The 18,445-nt window shown below is 39.4% G+C and overlaps 1 protein-coding gene across 8 annotated transcripts in view; it reads left to right on the top strand.

The window, feature by feature from the left end:
• The window catches only part of FAM184A (family with sequence similarity 184 member A), a 109,985-nt gene that overhangs the window by 32,615 nt on the left and 58,925 nt on the right, over positions 1-18,445 (top strand). For 4 of the 8 annotated variants that reach the window (XM_036024628.1, XM_036024627.1, XM_036024629.1 and 1 more), the window contains exons 2-6: positions 8,408-9,259; positions 9,766-9,901; positions 11,575-11,756; positions 12,241-12,462; positions 13,996-14,193. In XM_036024628.1, the coding sequence (XP_035880521.1) occupies positions 8,408-9,259; positions 9,766-9,901; positions 11,575-11,756; positions 12,241-12,462; positions 13,996-14,193 (1,590 nt within the window). The remainder of the gene's footprint in view (positions 1-8,407; positions 9,260-9,765; positions 9,902-11,574; positions 11,757-12,240; positions 12,463-13,995; positions 14,194-18,445) is intronic. The other 4 variants (XM_036024630.1, XM_036024634.1, XM_036024633.1 and 1 more) reach the window with 1 other exon arrangement.

Genomic DNA, 18,445 nt, shown 5'->3' with positions numbered 1-18,445 from the left:
ATTGTTTCCTCGGGTCCCCGCTCCCGCCCCCACATATAACGTCACAATCTAGTGACTGGGGTGCCCAGCCCCGGTGAACATCTAAGGCTGCACCCCCCACTGTAACAAGAGCGACCAGATCAGAAAAAAAAAAAAGGAGATACAGGGAAAAATATGTTTCCAACAGAGCAGATCAGTCCCCCAGGACTCATCCTTTTGAGCGACCAAGAAATAGCCAACCCCCAGGACTCATCCTTTTGAGCGACCAAGAAATAGCCAATCTATCAGATGCACAGTTCAAAACACTGGTGATCAGAAAGCTCACAGAATTGATTGATTTTAGGTGCAATCTAGATGAAAGGATGCAGGTTACCATAAAAGAGATGCAGGAAGATATGCAGAGGAGAGCCAATAGTGAAAGGAAGGAATCTGAGTCTCAAAACAATACAGTGGACCAGAAGGAAGATAGAATCAACCAAGCAGGAAAGCATGATGAAATAAGAATTCAAAAAATTGAGGAAAAGCTTAAGAGCATCCAGGACACCTTTAAACGTTCCAATATCCGAATTATAGGGGTACCAGAACTGGAAGGGGAAAAGCAACAGATTGAGCACGTATTTGAACAAATAATAAAGGAGAACTTCCCCAATCTGGCAAAGGGAACAGTCTTCCAAGAAATCCAAGAAGCTCAGAGAGCCCCAAAGAAGTTGGACCCAAGAAGAAACACACCAAGGCACATCATAATTACATTAGCCAAGGTAAAAATGAAGGAGAGAATCCTAGAAGCAGCAAGAGATAAGGGGACAGTAACCTACAAAGGAGTTCCCATCAGACTGTCAGCTGATTTCTCCAAAGAGACCTTACAGGCAAGAAGGGGCTGGAAAGAAATATTCTAAGTCATGAAAGACAAGGACCTACATCCCAGATTGCTCTATCCAGCAAAGCTCTTATTTAGATTGGAAGGGCAGATAAAGTGCTTCTCAGATAAGGTCAAGTTAAAGGAGTTCATCATCACCAAGCCCTTATTTTATGAAATGCTAAAGGGACTTATCTAAGAAAAGAAGATAAAGAAAAGACATGTATAGTAAAAGGACAGCAAACTCACAAATATTAACAACCACACCTAAAGCAAAACCAAAAGAAACTAAGTAAACAATTAGAACAGGAACAGAACCACAGAAATGGAGGGCACATGGAGGGTTAGCAGCAGCGGGGTGGGAGGAGGAGAAAGGGGAAAAGGTATAGAGAATAAGCATAGAATGTAGGTTGAAAATAGATAGGGGAAGGGCAAGAATAGTACGGGAAATGTAGAAGCTAAAGAACTCATAAGTATGATACATGGACATGAACTAAAGGGGGGAAATGTGGGTGGGAGGGGGGCACAGGGTGGAGGGGAGAGAAGGGGGAAATGGGACAACTGTAATAGCATAATCAATAAAATATATTAAAAAAAAAGATTTTCAAACTGAAAAAAAAAAAAGAAACATTAGTTTCCCTAAGCAAGCTGTTTACAGTTCATCAGTAAAGTTCGATAATTTGTGAACATTCTATTTACAAGATCGGCCTGGAAGTGCCATATAAACCGCGGTCCACAGCTGTGGACTGTGCTGCTGCTCTAGGGCAGGCAGGACGGAGCCTGCCTGGCAGAGGTCTGTGGGCCATTGTTGCTGAGTGAGAGGTCCAAGAGCCTCTTTTCAATGTTCTCTAACTTTGGTGCCTTAAAACCCAACTAATTTTTTGGTGACTAGCTCAGCTAGTAGAACCGAGGGTTTATAATAGAAAGAGAATTATGAAAATATATCCTTTCTTTGTTTAAAATGTACCAGGTCTTTTTTTAAAAATAGTGTCTGAGACTTCCCCTTTACTACTTCGTAAGTTCCCTTGTGTCTCAGTGTAGTACCTGTGCACTGCAAGGGGGAGTGCCTATCTGTCTGTCTGTCTCTCTCTGCACTTGGCCTGTTTGTCTGTCACTGACATTGATCAGACAGGGAAAAGTAAATAAGCATCCTGAGTTTTCAAACACAAAAAGCAAAGATTGGGTTAAGAATCTTTACTATTTGTACTCTTTACTATTACAAAATTACAACAATATACTGTAATAAAAAGTAAAAGTAAAGGTAGCTTCCCTTTGATTCTCTGTTTTGATGGTATGGCCTAATGTAGTAGGTGTCCTATAGGTCCAGTGACACAGCCACCCCTATCACTCAAGCTGGGTACTTGAGGTGCACCCTTCATGTGGGCTGAGTGCACCATCCTCTTGTAATTGAACCTTGATTGCTGTTGGCAGATCAATGGGATGGATTTACCCAGGCCACCCAGCTGCAATGATTGGCTGTGACCACTTACACCAACCTCTGCCCTCTGTGGAGGATCAGCGGTGCAGGGGCAGGGTGGTGGTGCTCTGATATGTTCTGTAGCTGTCTGCTGGCTGCACAGGCTCTGGGGTTTCTCATGTGGTGCAGGCCAGGGTCAGCCCTGACCCGTGTTTTGACTGGGGCCATGCTACCTGACCTATAAAGCAACCTGAGATGGCTGCTACTTGTACTGAGCTTGGAGATTCCCAGGCAATCCAAGCTGTGAATATAAGCTGGCTGCTGCTAGTGCTGTGCCTGGGGCCACTCAGCAGGAGGTATGGGTCTGGGGCTCACTGAGGCTGACTGTTGCTTCTCGAGAGCATTTAGGAAGCTGTGAAGCATGAGCCAAGACCAGCCATTCATATGGAGAAGTCACTGTTAACAGTTTGGATGTTCCTATACGTTGGGTGGGACAGGGTCTCTGGGGATCTCTATGGTGCAGCAAGCTGTATTAGCCAGGTTGATGGAATCTTTGACATGGCACCTGCCTGCTGGCTTTGAGGCTCTGTGGAGGCACTTCCAACCTTTCTGTCTTGGGGAAAGCGGTCCCTCAGCTCCTGCCTTGATGCCACATGCTTCAGTTTCTCCCTGTATGCCACTGGTGCTTTTCAAGCTGCTCCCCTGAGGCTGGAGCACAGAGGGAGTGAGTCCGAGTAAGTCCATGTGTGGGTTCTTTAAGAGGATCTGCTTGGGACTCCAGGAGTTTCTTCCACCAACTCAATCCCCACTGGGTTTTGCAGCCAGAACTTATGGGCGTTTATCTTCCTGGCACTGGAACCCTGGGTGGGGGACCCTGGTGTGAGACTAGGACTCCTCACTCTCAAGGTATCCCTCCTGAATTTTACCCACCACATGTCTCTGACCCTCCTACCAGTCTGGATGCATGTGGTTTCTTTAATTCCATAGTTGTTGGACTTCCATTCTGCTCATTTTCTGATGGTTCTGAGTGATGGTTGTTCTCTATTGTAGTTGTAATTTTGATGTGGTTGTGTAAGGAGGCAAGCCATGTTTACCTAGGCCATCATCTTGACCTGAAGTCGCTCTCTTCTTATGAAGGCACTAATCCCACCACAAAGGCCCACCCTCGTGACCTTGCCTAAACTTAATTATCTCCCAAAGGCTCCATCTCCAAATATCATTATATTGGGGATTAGGGCTTCAACACATGAATTTTGTGGTTTTGTGGGAGGTTTGAGGGAGGGGACACAATTCAGTCCATAACAGCCAAGAATAAGAACTTATTCGGAAACAATTTTTTTTTTACCTAAGTGACATTTTAAAAACTAAGATCTAGAATTGTTCTCATTTTATCTGTGGGTAAGATTATCTAAAAATCTTCATAGAAAAAGTTAAAATTACTCACTATTGCTTATTCATCTTGGAATATATAGCTAAATTATGCATTATTGGAATAAAGTAGAACTGTGAAATTGTATGAAATTGCTGAGATGATTGTACTATCTATCCCATTACATAAATGTTCATAGTTTGAGAAGACCTGTAAATGGCTCTTCGTGTCTGTTAAAATAGCTTATAAAAAGAGATATTGGAGAGTTTTCTTTTCCTATGTGGAAAATAATATCCAATTTTATGGGTAATTATGATCATTTACTGAAGCTTCTTTTGAAATTAGTCTCCTTCTCTCCATAAATGGATGATGCAGTGACAAGGAAGCCTTACCATCTTACAGTGCTTTATATTTTTTGACAAAACTTTATGTAACATTATTCTAAAAATGTCAAAGATAGGTTGATCTTATATCAACAATACCCCTAGGGTAGAATAAGTATGATCTTCCTTTAACATTGAGAAACTTGAAACTTGAAGAAGATATTTGACTTAAGGTCATAATCCAATTTGGATCAGTTCTGCTACTTCAAGTCATATATGCTATGTGTTTAAAGAACATAGAATATTTATATTACCTTGGTCTGAGAAATAGTAATTAATCAGAGAAAGATACTAATAAATGTTTACTCTTATAATTATGTAGAAAGGTGAATAGAGAATACTACCTCTAGTTAAAGTGTACTTGAAAATTTATATATATTATTCTTATTCTAAAATAATAGAATTAAATAGCAATGTATTTCAAAAGAAATACATTTCTTTTGAAGTGAACTGAATACATTTCTTCTTCATTTACAAGAGCACTATTTGATGTATTAAGTTTGGTATCCTTTTAGTACTACATTTTAAGTTTTTAGAAACTTTAACATTTCTTTCCTGGAAGAAATACTAATATATAATTACTATGATAATGAATTTCTTTTATATAATATATCAATACTTTCAAATCAGATAATAGGGTTTTTTGTAGTGGTAAAATCCCTGGATTATTCAGCAGAAAGTAAAGAAAGTTGGTGTAAATTGAAATTTTTAAAAAGTTTTTGGTGTCCTGGCTGGTATGGCTCAGTGGTTGAATACCAGCCTGCAAATCAAAGGGTCACTGGTTCAAATCCCAGTTTAGGGCACATGCCTGGGTTGGGGGCCAGGTCCCAGTAGGGGGCATCCAAGAGGCAACCACACATGAATGTTTCTCTCCCTCTCTTTTTCCCTCCTTTCCCCTTTGTCTAAAAATAAACAAATAAAATCTTTAAAAAATGTTCTGGCTACCCGTTTTATCTGGTTGGATGGCTTGCTTACATACAGATCAGAAGTCAGTAATAACATCTTTTCCACAACTAACTCCATTCTGCTGTTATAGCAGGAAAGCAGCTGCAGGCAACATAGTAGTGTCCCCTTTTCCGGTTTCACTTCCTGCGATTTCAGTTACCTGTGGTCAGCCATGGTCTGAAAATATTAAATAGAAAATTCTGGAAATAAATAATTCATATTTTTCAAATTGTGTGCCATGGTGAGTTGCGCCATGTGCTGCAGTCTTGTGTCGCCCACCCCGTGCTGTCCAGGGTGTGACTCACCCCTTGTCCAGTGTTTCCGTGCTGTGCCTGCGGTGCAGTAAATTATTTTGAGAGACCATACTCACATAACTTTTATTACAGCATATTGTTATAATTGTTTTATGTTATTAGTTACTGTTAATCTCTCACTGTGCGAATTTACAAACTGAACTTTATCATGGTAAGTATGTGTGGGGAAAAAAACAGAGTACGTATAGGGTTCGATACTCCCTGCAGTTCCCAGCATCCTCTGGGGTCTTGGAACGCATTTCCTGTGGACAAGCGAGCACTCCTGTACATGAGCAAACGGCAAAGCTGTGCCCCACTGAAACTTTGCCTCAGAGAAGCAGCAGCCGTGTATTGCCTGCAGGCTGTCGTTTACTGACCTCCAGATTAGAATATAAAGTGAAACAGAGCTCCTTCCCTATTATTTGTCAGATGTTTTGGTTACTTTTCTTAAAATCTCTTCTTTCTAACTTAATGCTGTAATTCATACTTTTGTCCTTTTTAATTTCACCTTTTATTAATTTTATTCACACTCGTGCTGCTGTACTTCTTTAATACCTTCAACAACTTTTCCAGGCTCTTTAATATCCTCACACAGCTTCCCAAGCTGTTGTGGAGACCCCCACATTAAATTATTCTCACATGTACCGAGTGCCAGGAGTGAGTGGTGGTAAAGAAGTGGAAGTGCTGGACAAAAAGACTAGACTCCCACAGGTTTGGGTGGTCTCGCAAGACTCATTAAAGGAGGCAGGACTTGAACTGACTCTTGAAAGACTGGAAGAAAATTAAATATTTTAAAAAAGAAACAATAAAAATATTTAAAAAGGAAGGAAATGTTGTCATTTGCTTCAACACGAGTGGACCTTGAGGGTATAATGCTAAAGGAAACAAGAGAGAGAAAAAAATACTATATGACCTCAATTATATGTGGAATCTAAAAAAAAAAAAAAAAAAAGCCCCAACAGATAGGCGAACGAAAATCCTGAGCTCATAGATGTGGAGAACAGACTAGTAGTTGCCAGAGGCGGGCGAGACGACGGGTGGAGGTGGTCAGGATGTACAGACTTCTCGTTGTAAAGGAAAAACGTCGTGGGGATGTAATGGACAGCACGGTGACTATTGTTAACAGTACTGTATTGTATATTTGAAAGTTGCTAAGAGATTAAATCTTAAAATTCTCATCACATAAAAAATTAAAAAATAAATACAAGATGGGAATGTTTCAGTAAATTACTGACAAGGAGACGCTCACATTGCTTCCCTCCCTCATTTCATCCCCAGTTAGATGGAGTCCCACCAGGGACTGATCCTTTTCAGGATCATTACCTCGAGCAAAGTGCTAACAGTGGGACTTGTTTTTCTCTGGAGATTCTGCCTTTTGGAGTATCTCTTTTCCTTCCATGTGCTTACTGAGGTTTGTAGGAGACACAGACCTACCTTGAGGAGGCCTGAGACCTGTGACTGTGACCATCTCTGCTACAGGCATTCTGTCCAGTGGACTTCTGTTGGGTGGGCTGGCTGGCATGTTTTTTCTTGGTGTCCCAGTCCTAGGACCCTGGGGAAGGGAGTAGCAGGCTCTGCTGGATTTACAAATATATAAAGGAAAGGAGTCCTCCGTGGGATCCTGTGTTAGCTCATTAGGGACGTAACTTGGGATTTGGAAGGAATTAGGGTAATTAAAAAAATAGAAAGACTATAAGTAATGATTTATTTCCCTTCTGTGCATCTATTTTCCTGTGGACCTTGGAGGACAAAGGTAGCTATGTTAAGAAAGGTTGGGGCCTTTACACCTTTGCTATAAGCAGATGTTATAAAATAGTTGTAGCAGACCCAGCTATAGCAGACTAAGGGAGGATATGGCAGGAGGACTGGGTCTGCAAAACGAAGCCCTGTGTGAGAGAGTGAAGTCCCCTTGTAGGTGAGGCCCCCATTGTGTCTTCTTTCCACAAGTGCAGCTGCAGGCGCAGCAGGTGACAGCCCCGATGTAGCAGTGGGATCTAGAGCTGCCAGGATGGTGTGAGGAGCCAGGTAGTCTCTCTTAATTGCCCCAGGTTACATAAACAAGTTCTTTGCAAAAATGGCAGTACTTCTGCATCTTAAATGCAGTGTCTGCTGTTGGGTACTGAAACTCAAAGTAAGGTCACATTAAAACAAGCAAAGTTTTAGGACAAGCAGTTCTAAGACACTGCTTTTTTGCATCTGGATTGTTGGATTGTATAGTGCTCACTTCTTTTTACTTTAGAAGAAGGTGGGCGCGTCTTGAAGCCTTAAGTAATAGTCATGAACAGTGCACTGTTGGGCCACAGTGTGTGATGGAAGGTGTTCGGGAACATAGAAGGATGGGAGTGCTGCTATAAAGGGAACGTGTCATTTGGAATTAAGGTTGGGAAGATCTCAACGGAATCATTAAAACTCAAGGACTAAAATGAAAATGAAGACCTGTGCCCAGAACACTCTGGCTGTAGGGAAGCTCCTTGCTTGGAGGCAGAGGGAAAATGAGGGAGTGAGTCAAACTATAGCACTTGATATGCAAGCATTAAAATACTTACTGGAAGTTTTAAGACCACTTGGGAGAGAAGAGGATCAACTTTAAAAGCCACAGAGGAATTAGAAAAGGAAATTTCTAAATTTAAAATGTTGATTCATAAAATAAATGACATTAAACCAGTGAAAGAGGCCTTTGGGAATTCTCAGGGTGTAGAGCTTACACGCATGAGAAGTCTCCCCACCTCTAGGACGCCTGTGCAGGGCAGAGACTTTTCTGTGAGGTTTTCTCCAGGTCCCCACCGCCGCCCCCAGGAAGCCAGACTCCTTTCTCCGAGGTCAGGTGGCCTCCTTTCTTTGTCTCTCTCCTCCTCACTGTTTTATTTGTAGTAAAACATTCTTAATTTTGAATGCTTTAAAATCCTAATTAAAAAGTCTGCGAGTGTACACTTTAAGATTGTTACAAGGTAACGGCTTGCTAAGTGAATCATTCTAGGAGTTCAGAAATGATACATGGTGTTTCAATATTGCTTATCAGTCAATATTAAGTGTGTAGAAAAATATCAATTCAAATGAAAGAATTAACTTTCAGGTTGGAAAAATAAATAAATAAAAGTGAGATAAGCAAAAAATTAAAAAAGAGTAATGTTAACTGAATTTTTCTCCTTCTTTAAAACCATGCAGGTCATATATGCTTTGAACACTAAAAACGATGAGCATGAATCTGCAATTCAAGCCCTCAAAGATGCTCACGAAGAAGAAATCCAACAAATTCTTGCAGACACAAGGGAAAAAATATTACAATATAAAAGCAGAGTAACAGAGGAGTTAGACCTTAAGAGAAAGATTCAGGTTTTAGAAGCCTCGTTAGAAGACCACAAGAAAATGAAGCAGCAGGCTTTGACAGAGTTTGAAGCCTACAAGCACAGAGTCGAGGACATGCAACTCTGTGCCGAAGCGCAGCATGTCCAACGCATAGTGACCATGTCAAGAGAGGTGGAAGAGATTAGAAGGAAGTTTGAGGAAAAATTACGGAGTTTTGGACAACTGCAAGTACAGTTTGAAAAAGACAAAAGGCTGGCGCTGGAAGATTTGAGGACGGCTCACAAACGGGAGGTCCAGGAGCTGTTGAAGTCCCAGCAGGATCAGAGCGCCTGTGTGCACAAGGGGCAGAAAACAGAGGAACTGCACAGAGTGGAGGTGGAGGCCTTAAACAAAACCCTCGAGGAGCTAAGACTTGAGCGAAAAAAGCTAATTGAGGATTATGAGGGCAAGTTGAATAAAGCTCAGTCCTTTTATGAACGTGAGCTGGATACTTTGAAGAGATCACAGCTTTTTACAGCGGAAAGCCTACAGGCTAGCAAAGAAAAGGAAGCTGATCTTAGAAAGGAATTTCAGGCACAAGAAGCAATTTTACGAAAAACCATAGGGAAATTGAAGACAGAGTTACAGATGGTTCAGGATGAAGCTGGAAGTCTCCGTGACAAATGCCAAAAGCTTCAGGTAGCCCTCGTTACGGCAGAGAGCAATGTTCAGGTGAGTAAAGAATATTACATCCAACACATGGATTTCTTTTTCTCATTTTCCTCTTTTTAATGAAACCACTTTCACTATTTTTTTCTCCATTTAGCTTTTTTTGTACTCCTTTGTGGAAAATCAGTGAAGGGGTATTTTTTTGCTACTCTTTAGTTATTGCTATTTTCTACTAGAATTTTAGGCTCAAAAGGCCTGAAAAGATATTAAAGGCCTCCAAAACTGCTTAAAATCTTGCTGAGTGTTTTCTATGAAAGGGTTTTATTTAAATAACATGTTAATAATTTCCATAAGCACTTTGGGAGAATTAAAATACTGGACTTTGGATTTACTTATGTGTTTTCTTTTCTCTTCATTAAAATGGTTTTAAGAGTTACCTATCAAAAGAGATTTGAAACGAGGCCCTGTTACGTGTGACCTTTGAATAAGAAATTTTTGATGCTTATAATTTAATTATTTAGCTTAGCATCATTCTTGCATGTTAGTAATGGCTATTTGGTCTTTCTTAGGGTCTTCAAAAACAGCTTGATGATGCCAAGGAGGGAGAGATGGCCTTACTAAGCAAGCACAAGGAGGTGGAAAGCGAGCTAGCGGCAGCCAGAGAGCGTTTGCTGCAGCAGGCCTCGGACCTTGTCCTCAAAGCCAGTACGTCTGATGTAGATCTCGGTGCATCCCTCAGCTACAACCAACACTTAAGCGTTAATTCACGACAAATTAGTCTTTTCTAACAGTCGAAGATTATTTAGACTCAAGTGTGTTAAAGGACTCTAATGTCTTACTCATTAATCATAAATAGGCAAATGATAACTTATTTTTAGAAATGTTTCTATAGAAAAATTAAGTTAGCAGTTATTAAAACACCAGTAAGCCAGTCACTAAAATAAAAATGCACTCCAAGAGGCTCTGCCTATTAAAAACATGCATTGTAAAGTATGTAAATTAGTGGAACGATATATACATTAGAATGCCCTTGTTTCATTTGGCTTATTAATGAGGATTACTTTATATACCAAAGCTGAGTTGCCTGTCCTGATACGGTTGTCTTGCTAATTTCCTAATTCTTACTAGAGGGTGTGGGTGACCATGCTGGGTCTGAAGTTTTGTTTTGCCTAAGGGTTTACTGGCCAGGGGAAGCCATTTGAACTAGTTCTTTGAAGACATCACCTGATTTGATGGTTTATCAGTGCATCCCAAATATTCCCTAAAGTAATATTTTTTCCACCCGAGCATGTAGGAGAATCGCCAGGAAGGCATGCACAGCCACAGACGCTGGGGTGTAGCCCCCGAGTCTCTGGTTCAGTAGGTCTTGGGTGAGTGTCATTTCGAACTAGAGTTCCTAGGTGCTGCTGTTGTATGGGGACTTTGAGAGCTGCCCTAGCACTTGCTTTTTCATACCTTTATCTCACACTACTTTAAAAAAATTATTAAATTTATTGGGGTGACATTGGTTAATAACATTACATAAGTTTTAAGTGTGTAGTTCTATAATACATCACCTGAATATTGCATTGTGTGCTCACAACCCAAAGTCTGCCTCTGTCGCCATATATTTGACCCCCTTTACCCTCTTCTCCCTTGCCCTCCACCTACTCCCCTTCTGGGAACCACCATACTGTTGTCTGTGTCTGCAAGTTTGTTTAATCAGTACCTTTCTAACAAGCTGTGTGCAAATTGTGCTCAAACAGTCACACTCGCTTTTCATCTTTCTCTTCATTCCCTATCTCCTTTTTAAAAATTTGCTGTTGTTACTTATTTTTTCATAACATTGCTGGCCTTATCTTTTACTCTGCTTTAGTTCTTTAGCAGGTCTCTTGTCTCAAACCAGTTCAGTTTCCACCAAACTGCTGCTTGCCACCTTCACTCCCTGCATGCAGATTTCTTCCTTTCTATGGTAGAATTTGAAAAGAGATTAGAAAAAAACAAATTCCTCATTTTGGTGCCATCATATTAGTCGGTGCATCTTCATTCACTTTGATTTACTCCTAATCCTTTTATTTGCACCCCGAGGGGATGCTTCTACTTCAGCTTGTATAGCTTGAAATCTTTAGAAAATAAGTTGCATGGTCTTGGGTGCAGGGAGCAACATCAGCGCACTTCTTTCTAATTTAAGTTATTCTACCTGGTACGAAGTATTCCCGTGATAAATATTTCCATTTTACACAGTAGAGAATTCAAAGAACTATTTGTACATGCAGACCGTTTATTTCACTTAGGTATTAAGTACAATTTAAGTACAATTGTGTTAATAAATAAAGACTGTTTTATCTCAACAGTGCAACAGATTTTAAATTGGAGGGGTTTTTCTTTTGGGGGAGTAGGTCATATTGGAATGCTTCAAGCAACTCAAATGACCCAGGAAGTTACAATTAAAGATCTAGAATCAGAAAAATCAAGGGCCAATGAGAGATTGTCTCAGCTTGAAGAAGAAAGAGCTTTTTTGCAAAGCAAAACTCAGAGTCTGGATGAAGAGCAGAAACAGCAGATTCTGGAACTGGAGAAGGTAAAAATGGATGGAGGATCCCTCCCCCTCCAAGAAAGGAGAGGAAGAAAAGTTCGGTTTTTCTCTTTTCAGTCTATTACTTAACCCTGGTTGTTTTTGTATTAGGAAAAAAGGTATATAAATCTGACCTATCCCATTTTGTATATATGTTCAATGTATTGTCAGTAACTATTTATAGTATAAAACTTAAGGCAGTTCAACCTATTTCAAATCGAATAAACTCCTGTTTGAGTGGACTGTACATTTGTGATTAATTGTATTTGGTTTCTTATGGATGAAATATATTATCATATATATATCTATATATATATCTATATATATATAGATATATATATATATATATCTAGGAAACTTTTACAAAACCAGAAAGGATAACAAACCTCAAGCTCTGAAAATTCACTTACCAGCATATTGAATTTCTAGATTAAACAAGTAAGACATAGCATTCATAGAGTAATTCTGAATATCTATTCCAATTTTTCAGATATCTGCAATACCAAGTGGGAGTTCTGGACACTCTTTCTCCTTCCCTCAGCAACCAAGCATACTGAAAAGTGTCTGTTCTCCTTGCCCCTTGCTCACCTCCCATTCAGTCCTTGCTCGGGTGCAGTCTGGTTTCTCTTACCGCCACTCCACAGACTCGGCGTTTGCCTCAGCCTCCAGTGACATCCTGGTTACTGGATTTGGCGGATCTTGTGTTACTGTGGTACTTACTCTGTTCCTCTCTGACTTACATTGTCCTCTTGTGGTATTTCACATTCTCTCACCTTTTCCTCCTATCTTCTGCTTTTTCAGGCTTGTTTGTGAGCTTCCCCTCTCCATTTGTTCCCTTACCATTGATGTTCCCCATCATTTTCATCTCATTCCACATGTTCATTGATTTCAGTCACATCAGCTGTCACTTGTTCAGTGGTAGCTCCCAAATCTGTTGGTCTAGATCAGATCTTTTCCCTGAACTTGAATCCTGTGTATCTGACACCCACTATATCTCACAAACATCAAATCAGCATGCCTAGAACTTTGTCCCCTCAATAGGACAAATAGCACTCCAGTCTCTCTGATTTGGTAAATCAGAACCCTGGGAGTCCTTCCTGATTACTATTTCCTTATCTGTTACAAGTCGCACTGGGTCTAGTTCCCTAATGTATTTTTATTCCGTCCTCTCCTCCTCATTACCCATTCACAGATTCTAGATTTATGCACCTGTCCTTTCTTGCCTGGATCACGATTACAACCTCCTAACTGCTCTCCTTGCCTTGAGTCAGCTCACCAGCCTACTGCCAAGATGATTGGTTTTTAAAATGTCATTTAATTAAATTTCCGGGATTTTTCATTCCTGTCAGAATATTATCCAGAGTTCTTAGCATAAAAGACCCCCTATCATTTGACTCCTGCCTCTGTCATTTGATTCCTGACCGCTCCCAGCCTTGTATTGTATGTTCTATCCACACCTAAACTTCGCCACCTGGTTAAACACCTCTCATCTTTCAAAATGCCATACCTGGCTATGAATGCCAGCTTTTGACACCTGATCTACGTTTGAAAATTTCTCGTCTCTAGTTTCCTGATGGGCCTATATAAGAATTTAAATGACAGAACATGTCACCATCATCAGCTCAGAAGTTTTCTCTTCTGAAAAGCCTTCCTGATCTCTCTCTCTCTCTCTATTTCTCTCTGCCTCTCTACCCCTTCTGTCCCCCCTCTCTCCTCTCCTTCCTTCCCCTTCCTCCCCCTTCCTCCCCCATCCTCTTTCCCACCCTGTCCAGATTAGGCTCCTTTCCTATACTCTCACAACATGCTGTGCACACTTCTTTCGTAGAGCTTACACAATTATATTGCCACTCTTTCACTTTTTTGCCATTAGATTGTGAATGCTTAAAAGGCATATAATTGGAACTCAATAAAATTGTATTGAGTAATATCATTTGAGTGGGTAAGTTGGTAAGCCATTTTAGTATAGTTTTGACATATAGGAAGCCTTTCTGTCTTCCGTTTGTAGATGTGCTAATTCACTTTTAGTTCTAACCTAATAATATTCTGTTTTATCACTTGCTTTAAAATTATTTATTTGCCTGCACCACCCTGTCATTTTCTGAAGCACCAGTGATGTATTATTTTCATGTTCCATAGTCTAAATCTTGTGGCACTCAGTTCAATCAAGTTTATGTATTCAAAATACTAATAGTACTAATGAAAAAAGCAGGTGCCAATTATTGATCTTCATTTGTTTTAATTTTAGAAAGTAAATGAAGCAAAGAAAGCTCAGCAAGAATATTATGAGTTGGAGCTAAAAAACCTGCAAAATAGATTGGAAGGGGAGGTGGCTCAATTAAATGAGGCCCATTCTAAAACTTTGGAAGAATTGGCTTGGAAGCACCACATGGCAATTGAGGCTGTCCACAGCAATGCAGTTAGGGATAAGAAAAAACTGCAAATGGTAAGTAAAAATGCAATTTAGGATTGCATTTAAATTGGTGGAGTTCCTCCTGTAATGATCCAGTATAACCTAATTGTGGAGTAATGAGTTGCTTCATTTTGATGGCTGCTGTCTTGTGATCACTCCGTAAATCTTGGTTCAAAGAGAAATGTACATAGACGCTCTTGATATGAGATGTAGTATGTTAGGCTGAATGAGGCATTTCCATTTTGTATAAGCCATAATAGGAACACTCCCTCGATCTTGGCTGTCTGTTCATGTGACAGCAGCATAGGTCTGCTCCTCCGGAAGCCTCAGGTAGATGAAGTGCTGACTCTCTTATCTGCGGTTTTCTTCCCTGGGAAGAGGATTTGTTTTGTTTCTGCTCAATTAAATCATCAACGTCTGATAGTAATACAATGACAATATCACATAGTAGAAAAAGCAAGATGTCTGACAGATTTTGGGTCATAACACTGAGCCTCTTTGCTTCCTAACTGCTTAATCTTGGGCCCCAAATGCTATTATGCTTTGGGCTCCTCATCTGACAGACAAAGATAAGACCCATCTTATAATGTTCCTGAGATGGTTAAGTGAGATAAAGTGTTAAGAACCCAGACATGTCCTAGCATGTAGTGATAAATAAATGTTAAGTATTAGTATTTCTCACTGTGTGCCAGACACTGAAATGATGTTTTGCATTTAATCTTTTTCATTTAATCCTTGTAACAACACTGCAATACCCATTTTACAGAAGAGGAGATGGGGCACAGAGAGGTTACACGTTTGCTCAGGCTCATGTAACAAGGAAGAATCAGTCAGACCTTCAACTCAGATCTCAGGTATCAGATCCTGAGGCATTTAACCGCCACATCTCGTCTTGGGGACTCCCGACAAAGAACCCTAATTTTTACTCTTCCCACCTTCTCTAAAGTATTAAACTACTTGGAACCTACCGTGCTCTTTTGTGCCTCCATGGGTTGTTGCACATGCTTTTCCTTCTACCTAGAACGTTATATTTCCCTCTTGCTTGGTGCACTCCTTCGGAATGTACTTAGCAATTGCTTCTCTATGAAGGTTTCTCCACTAAGAGAGAACTTACCTACATCACATTTTAATTGCATATCCTTTAATTGCTTGATACCATGAGCTTATTAAAAACAGGCACCATGTCTTGTTGCGTTTGTATCACAGGTATTAAATACATGCCTGGCAAATAGGTGTTCTTGAGGAAGTATCAGTTTTACTGGTATTGCTCTTCAGATGTCTCGATTCTATACTGATTAATTCTTCACTATATTCCAGTTTAGCACTTAGTTTAAGAACATTACTGAACTTTTTTCAAAATGTAAATTAAAAAATTATGAATTTAAAAGACAGAATTTTTTCTTTATCTCATCAAATTATCATTTATATTACATACTTCTGGTTTTTTGACTGCAACTTTATCTGGACAAATTTGTTTGTATTTGTTATTCTATTACAGTTGTCCCAGTTTTGCCCCTTTGCCCTCCTCTGTCCAGCCCACCCACTGCTCCCACAGTCAAACCCCACACTATTGTCCATGTCCATGGGTTATTCCTGCATGTTCTTTGACTAGACCCTTCCTTTTCTTTCTATCATTGTCCCCATCCCCCCTCTGGCTGCTGTCAGTTCGTTCCATGTTTTCATGCCTCTGGTTCTATTTTCCTTGTTAGTATATTTTCTTCATTAAATTCTTCTTATAACTGAAATCATATAGTATTTGTCTTTCACTCATTGGCTTATTTCACTTAGCATAATAGTCTCCAGTTCAAACTATGCTGTCACAAAAGGTAGGAATTCTTCTTTCTGCTGCATAGTATTCCATTGTATAAATGTACTACAGTCTTTTGATCCACCATCTACTGATGGGCACATAGATGGTTGTAAATAGCACTGCTATGAACACTGGGTATAAAAGAACTTATGCATAAGTTCTTTTGAATTTATTAGGACTCTTAGGGTATATTCCCAGCAGCGGAATCACTGAGTCAAAAGACAGTTCCATTTTTAATTTTTTGAGGAAATTCCATACTCTTTTCCAAAGTGGCTACACCAGTCTGCATTCCCACCAACAATGCACTAGGGCTCCCTTTTCTCCACATCCTCACCGGCACTTGTTATTTGTTACAGGTTTATTAATGGTAACCATTCTGACAGGTGTGTGGTGGTAGCTCATTATGGTTTTATTTGTGTGCCTCTGATGGCTAGTGATGTTGAGTATTTTTTCATATGTCTGTGAGCCCTCTGTATGTCCTCCTTGGAAAAGTGTCTGTTCAGATCCTTTGCACATTTTTAATTGCTTTATTTGTTTTCTTGCTATTGAGTTGTATGAGTTCATTATATATTTTAGAGATTAAACCCTTGTCTGATGTATCATAGGCAAATATGTTCTCCTATGCGGTGGGTTCCCTTTTCATCTTGATGATGGTTTCTTTAGCTGTGCAGAAGCTTTTAAATTTGACATAGTCCCATTTGTCTATTTTTTCACTTATTTCCCTTACCCTAAGAGGTATATCAGCAAATATATTGTTATGTTGAATATCTGAAATTTTACTGCCTATGTTTTCCACTAGGACTTTCATGGTATCATGACTTATATTTAAGTCTTTTATCCATTTTGAATTTATTCTGGTGTATGGTGTAGGTTGGTAGTCTAGATTTGTTTTTTTTGCATGTACCAGTCCAGTTCAAGAGACTATTTTTACTCCATTGTATGCTCATGCCACCTTTGTCAAATATTAATTGACCATAGAGACATGGATTTATTTCTGGGCTCTCTATTCTGTTCTGTTGATCTATGTGTCTATTCTTGTGTCAGTACCATGCTGTTTTGATTACAGTGGTCTTGTAGTATAGTTTTAGGTATTGTGATCCCTCTAACTTTGTTCTTCATTCTCAAGATTACTGAGGCTATTTGGGGTCTTTTTGGTTCTATGTAAATTTTTGGAATATTTGCTGTATATCAATAAAATATGCCATTGGTATTTTAATAGGAATTATGTTGAACCTATAGATTGCTTTGGATAGTATGGACATTTTAATGATGTTAATTCTTCCAATCCATGAGCATTGTGTATGTCTCCATTTATTTGTATCTTACTCAGTTTTTTTCTTCAGTGTTCTCTAGTTTTCTGAGTACAAGTCTTTTACCACCTTAGTTAAACTTATGCCTAGTTATTTTTCTTGTTGCTGTAGTAAATGGGATTTTTCCCTCTAGTTTTTTGTTTCTTATAGTACATTGTTGGTGTGCAAACATGCTATCAATTTCTGAAAATTGACTTCGTATGCTGCTATTTTGCCAAATTGACTTACTAGGTTGAGTAGTTTTTTGTTGGAGACTACAGGGTTTTCTATGTACATTATCATGTCATCTGCAAATAATGACAGTTTTACTTCTTTCCAGTTAGGGTACCTTTTATTTCTTTTTCTTGTCTGATTGCTGTGCTAGAACTTTTAGTACTATATTGAGTAAGAGTGGTGAAAGTGGACATTCTTGTCTTATTCCTGATCTTAAGAGAAAAGCTTTTAGTTTTTGTCCATTGAGTATGATGTTGGCAGTAGGATTCTCGTGTATGGTTTTTATTATTTTGAGGTGTGCTCCCTCTACTCCCACTTTGTTGAATGTTTTTTGTCATAAATGGGTGCAGGATTTTACCAAATGCTTTTCTACATCCATTGATATGATCATGTGGCTTTTGCCCTTCATATTGTTTATGTGGTGTATTACATTTATTGATTTGCAAATATTGTATCATCCTGGCATCCCTGGGATATATCCCACTTGATCATGGTGTATGATCTTTGTAACGTATTGCTGGATGCAGTTTGCCAATATTTTGTTGAGGATTTTAGCATCTGTGTTCATCAGAGATATTGCCCTGTGATTTTCTTTCTTTGTTATGTCTTTATCTGGTTTTGGAATTAGGATAATACTGGCCTCGTAAATACAGATTAGGAGTCTTCACTCTTCTTGAATTTTTTGGAATATTTTGAGAAGGATAGGAGTTAGCTCTTCCATAGACGTTTGGTAAAATTCTCCTGTGAAGCCGTCTGGTCCAGGGCTTTTGTGTGCCAGGAGTTTTTTGATTACTGCTTCAATTTCACTAGTTGTTATTGGTCTATTCAGGCTTTCTGCTGCTTCTTGATTAGTTTTGGAAGGTTATACATTTTTAGAAATTATCCACTTCACCCAGGTTGTCCAATTTCTGGCGTATAGTTGTTCATAGTAATTTCTTATTATCCTTTGCAT

This window comes from Phyllostomus discolor, chromosome 4 (genome assembly GCF_004126475.2).
Source record: "Phyllostomus discolor isolate MPI-MPIP mPhyDis1 chromosome 4, mPhyDis1.pri.v3, whole genome shotgun sequence".
Lineage (NCBI taxonomy): Eukaryota > Metazoa > Chordata > Mammalia > Chiroptera > Phyllostomidae > Phyllostomus > Phyllostomus discolor.
This window is presented reverse-complemented; position numbering and strand designations above follow the sequence as displayed.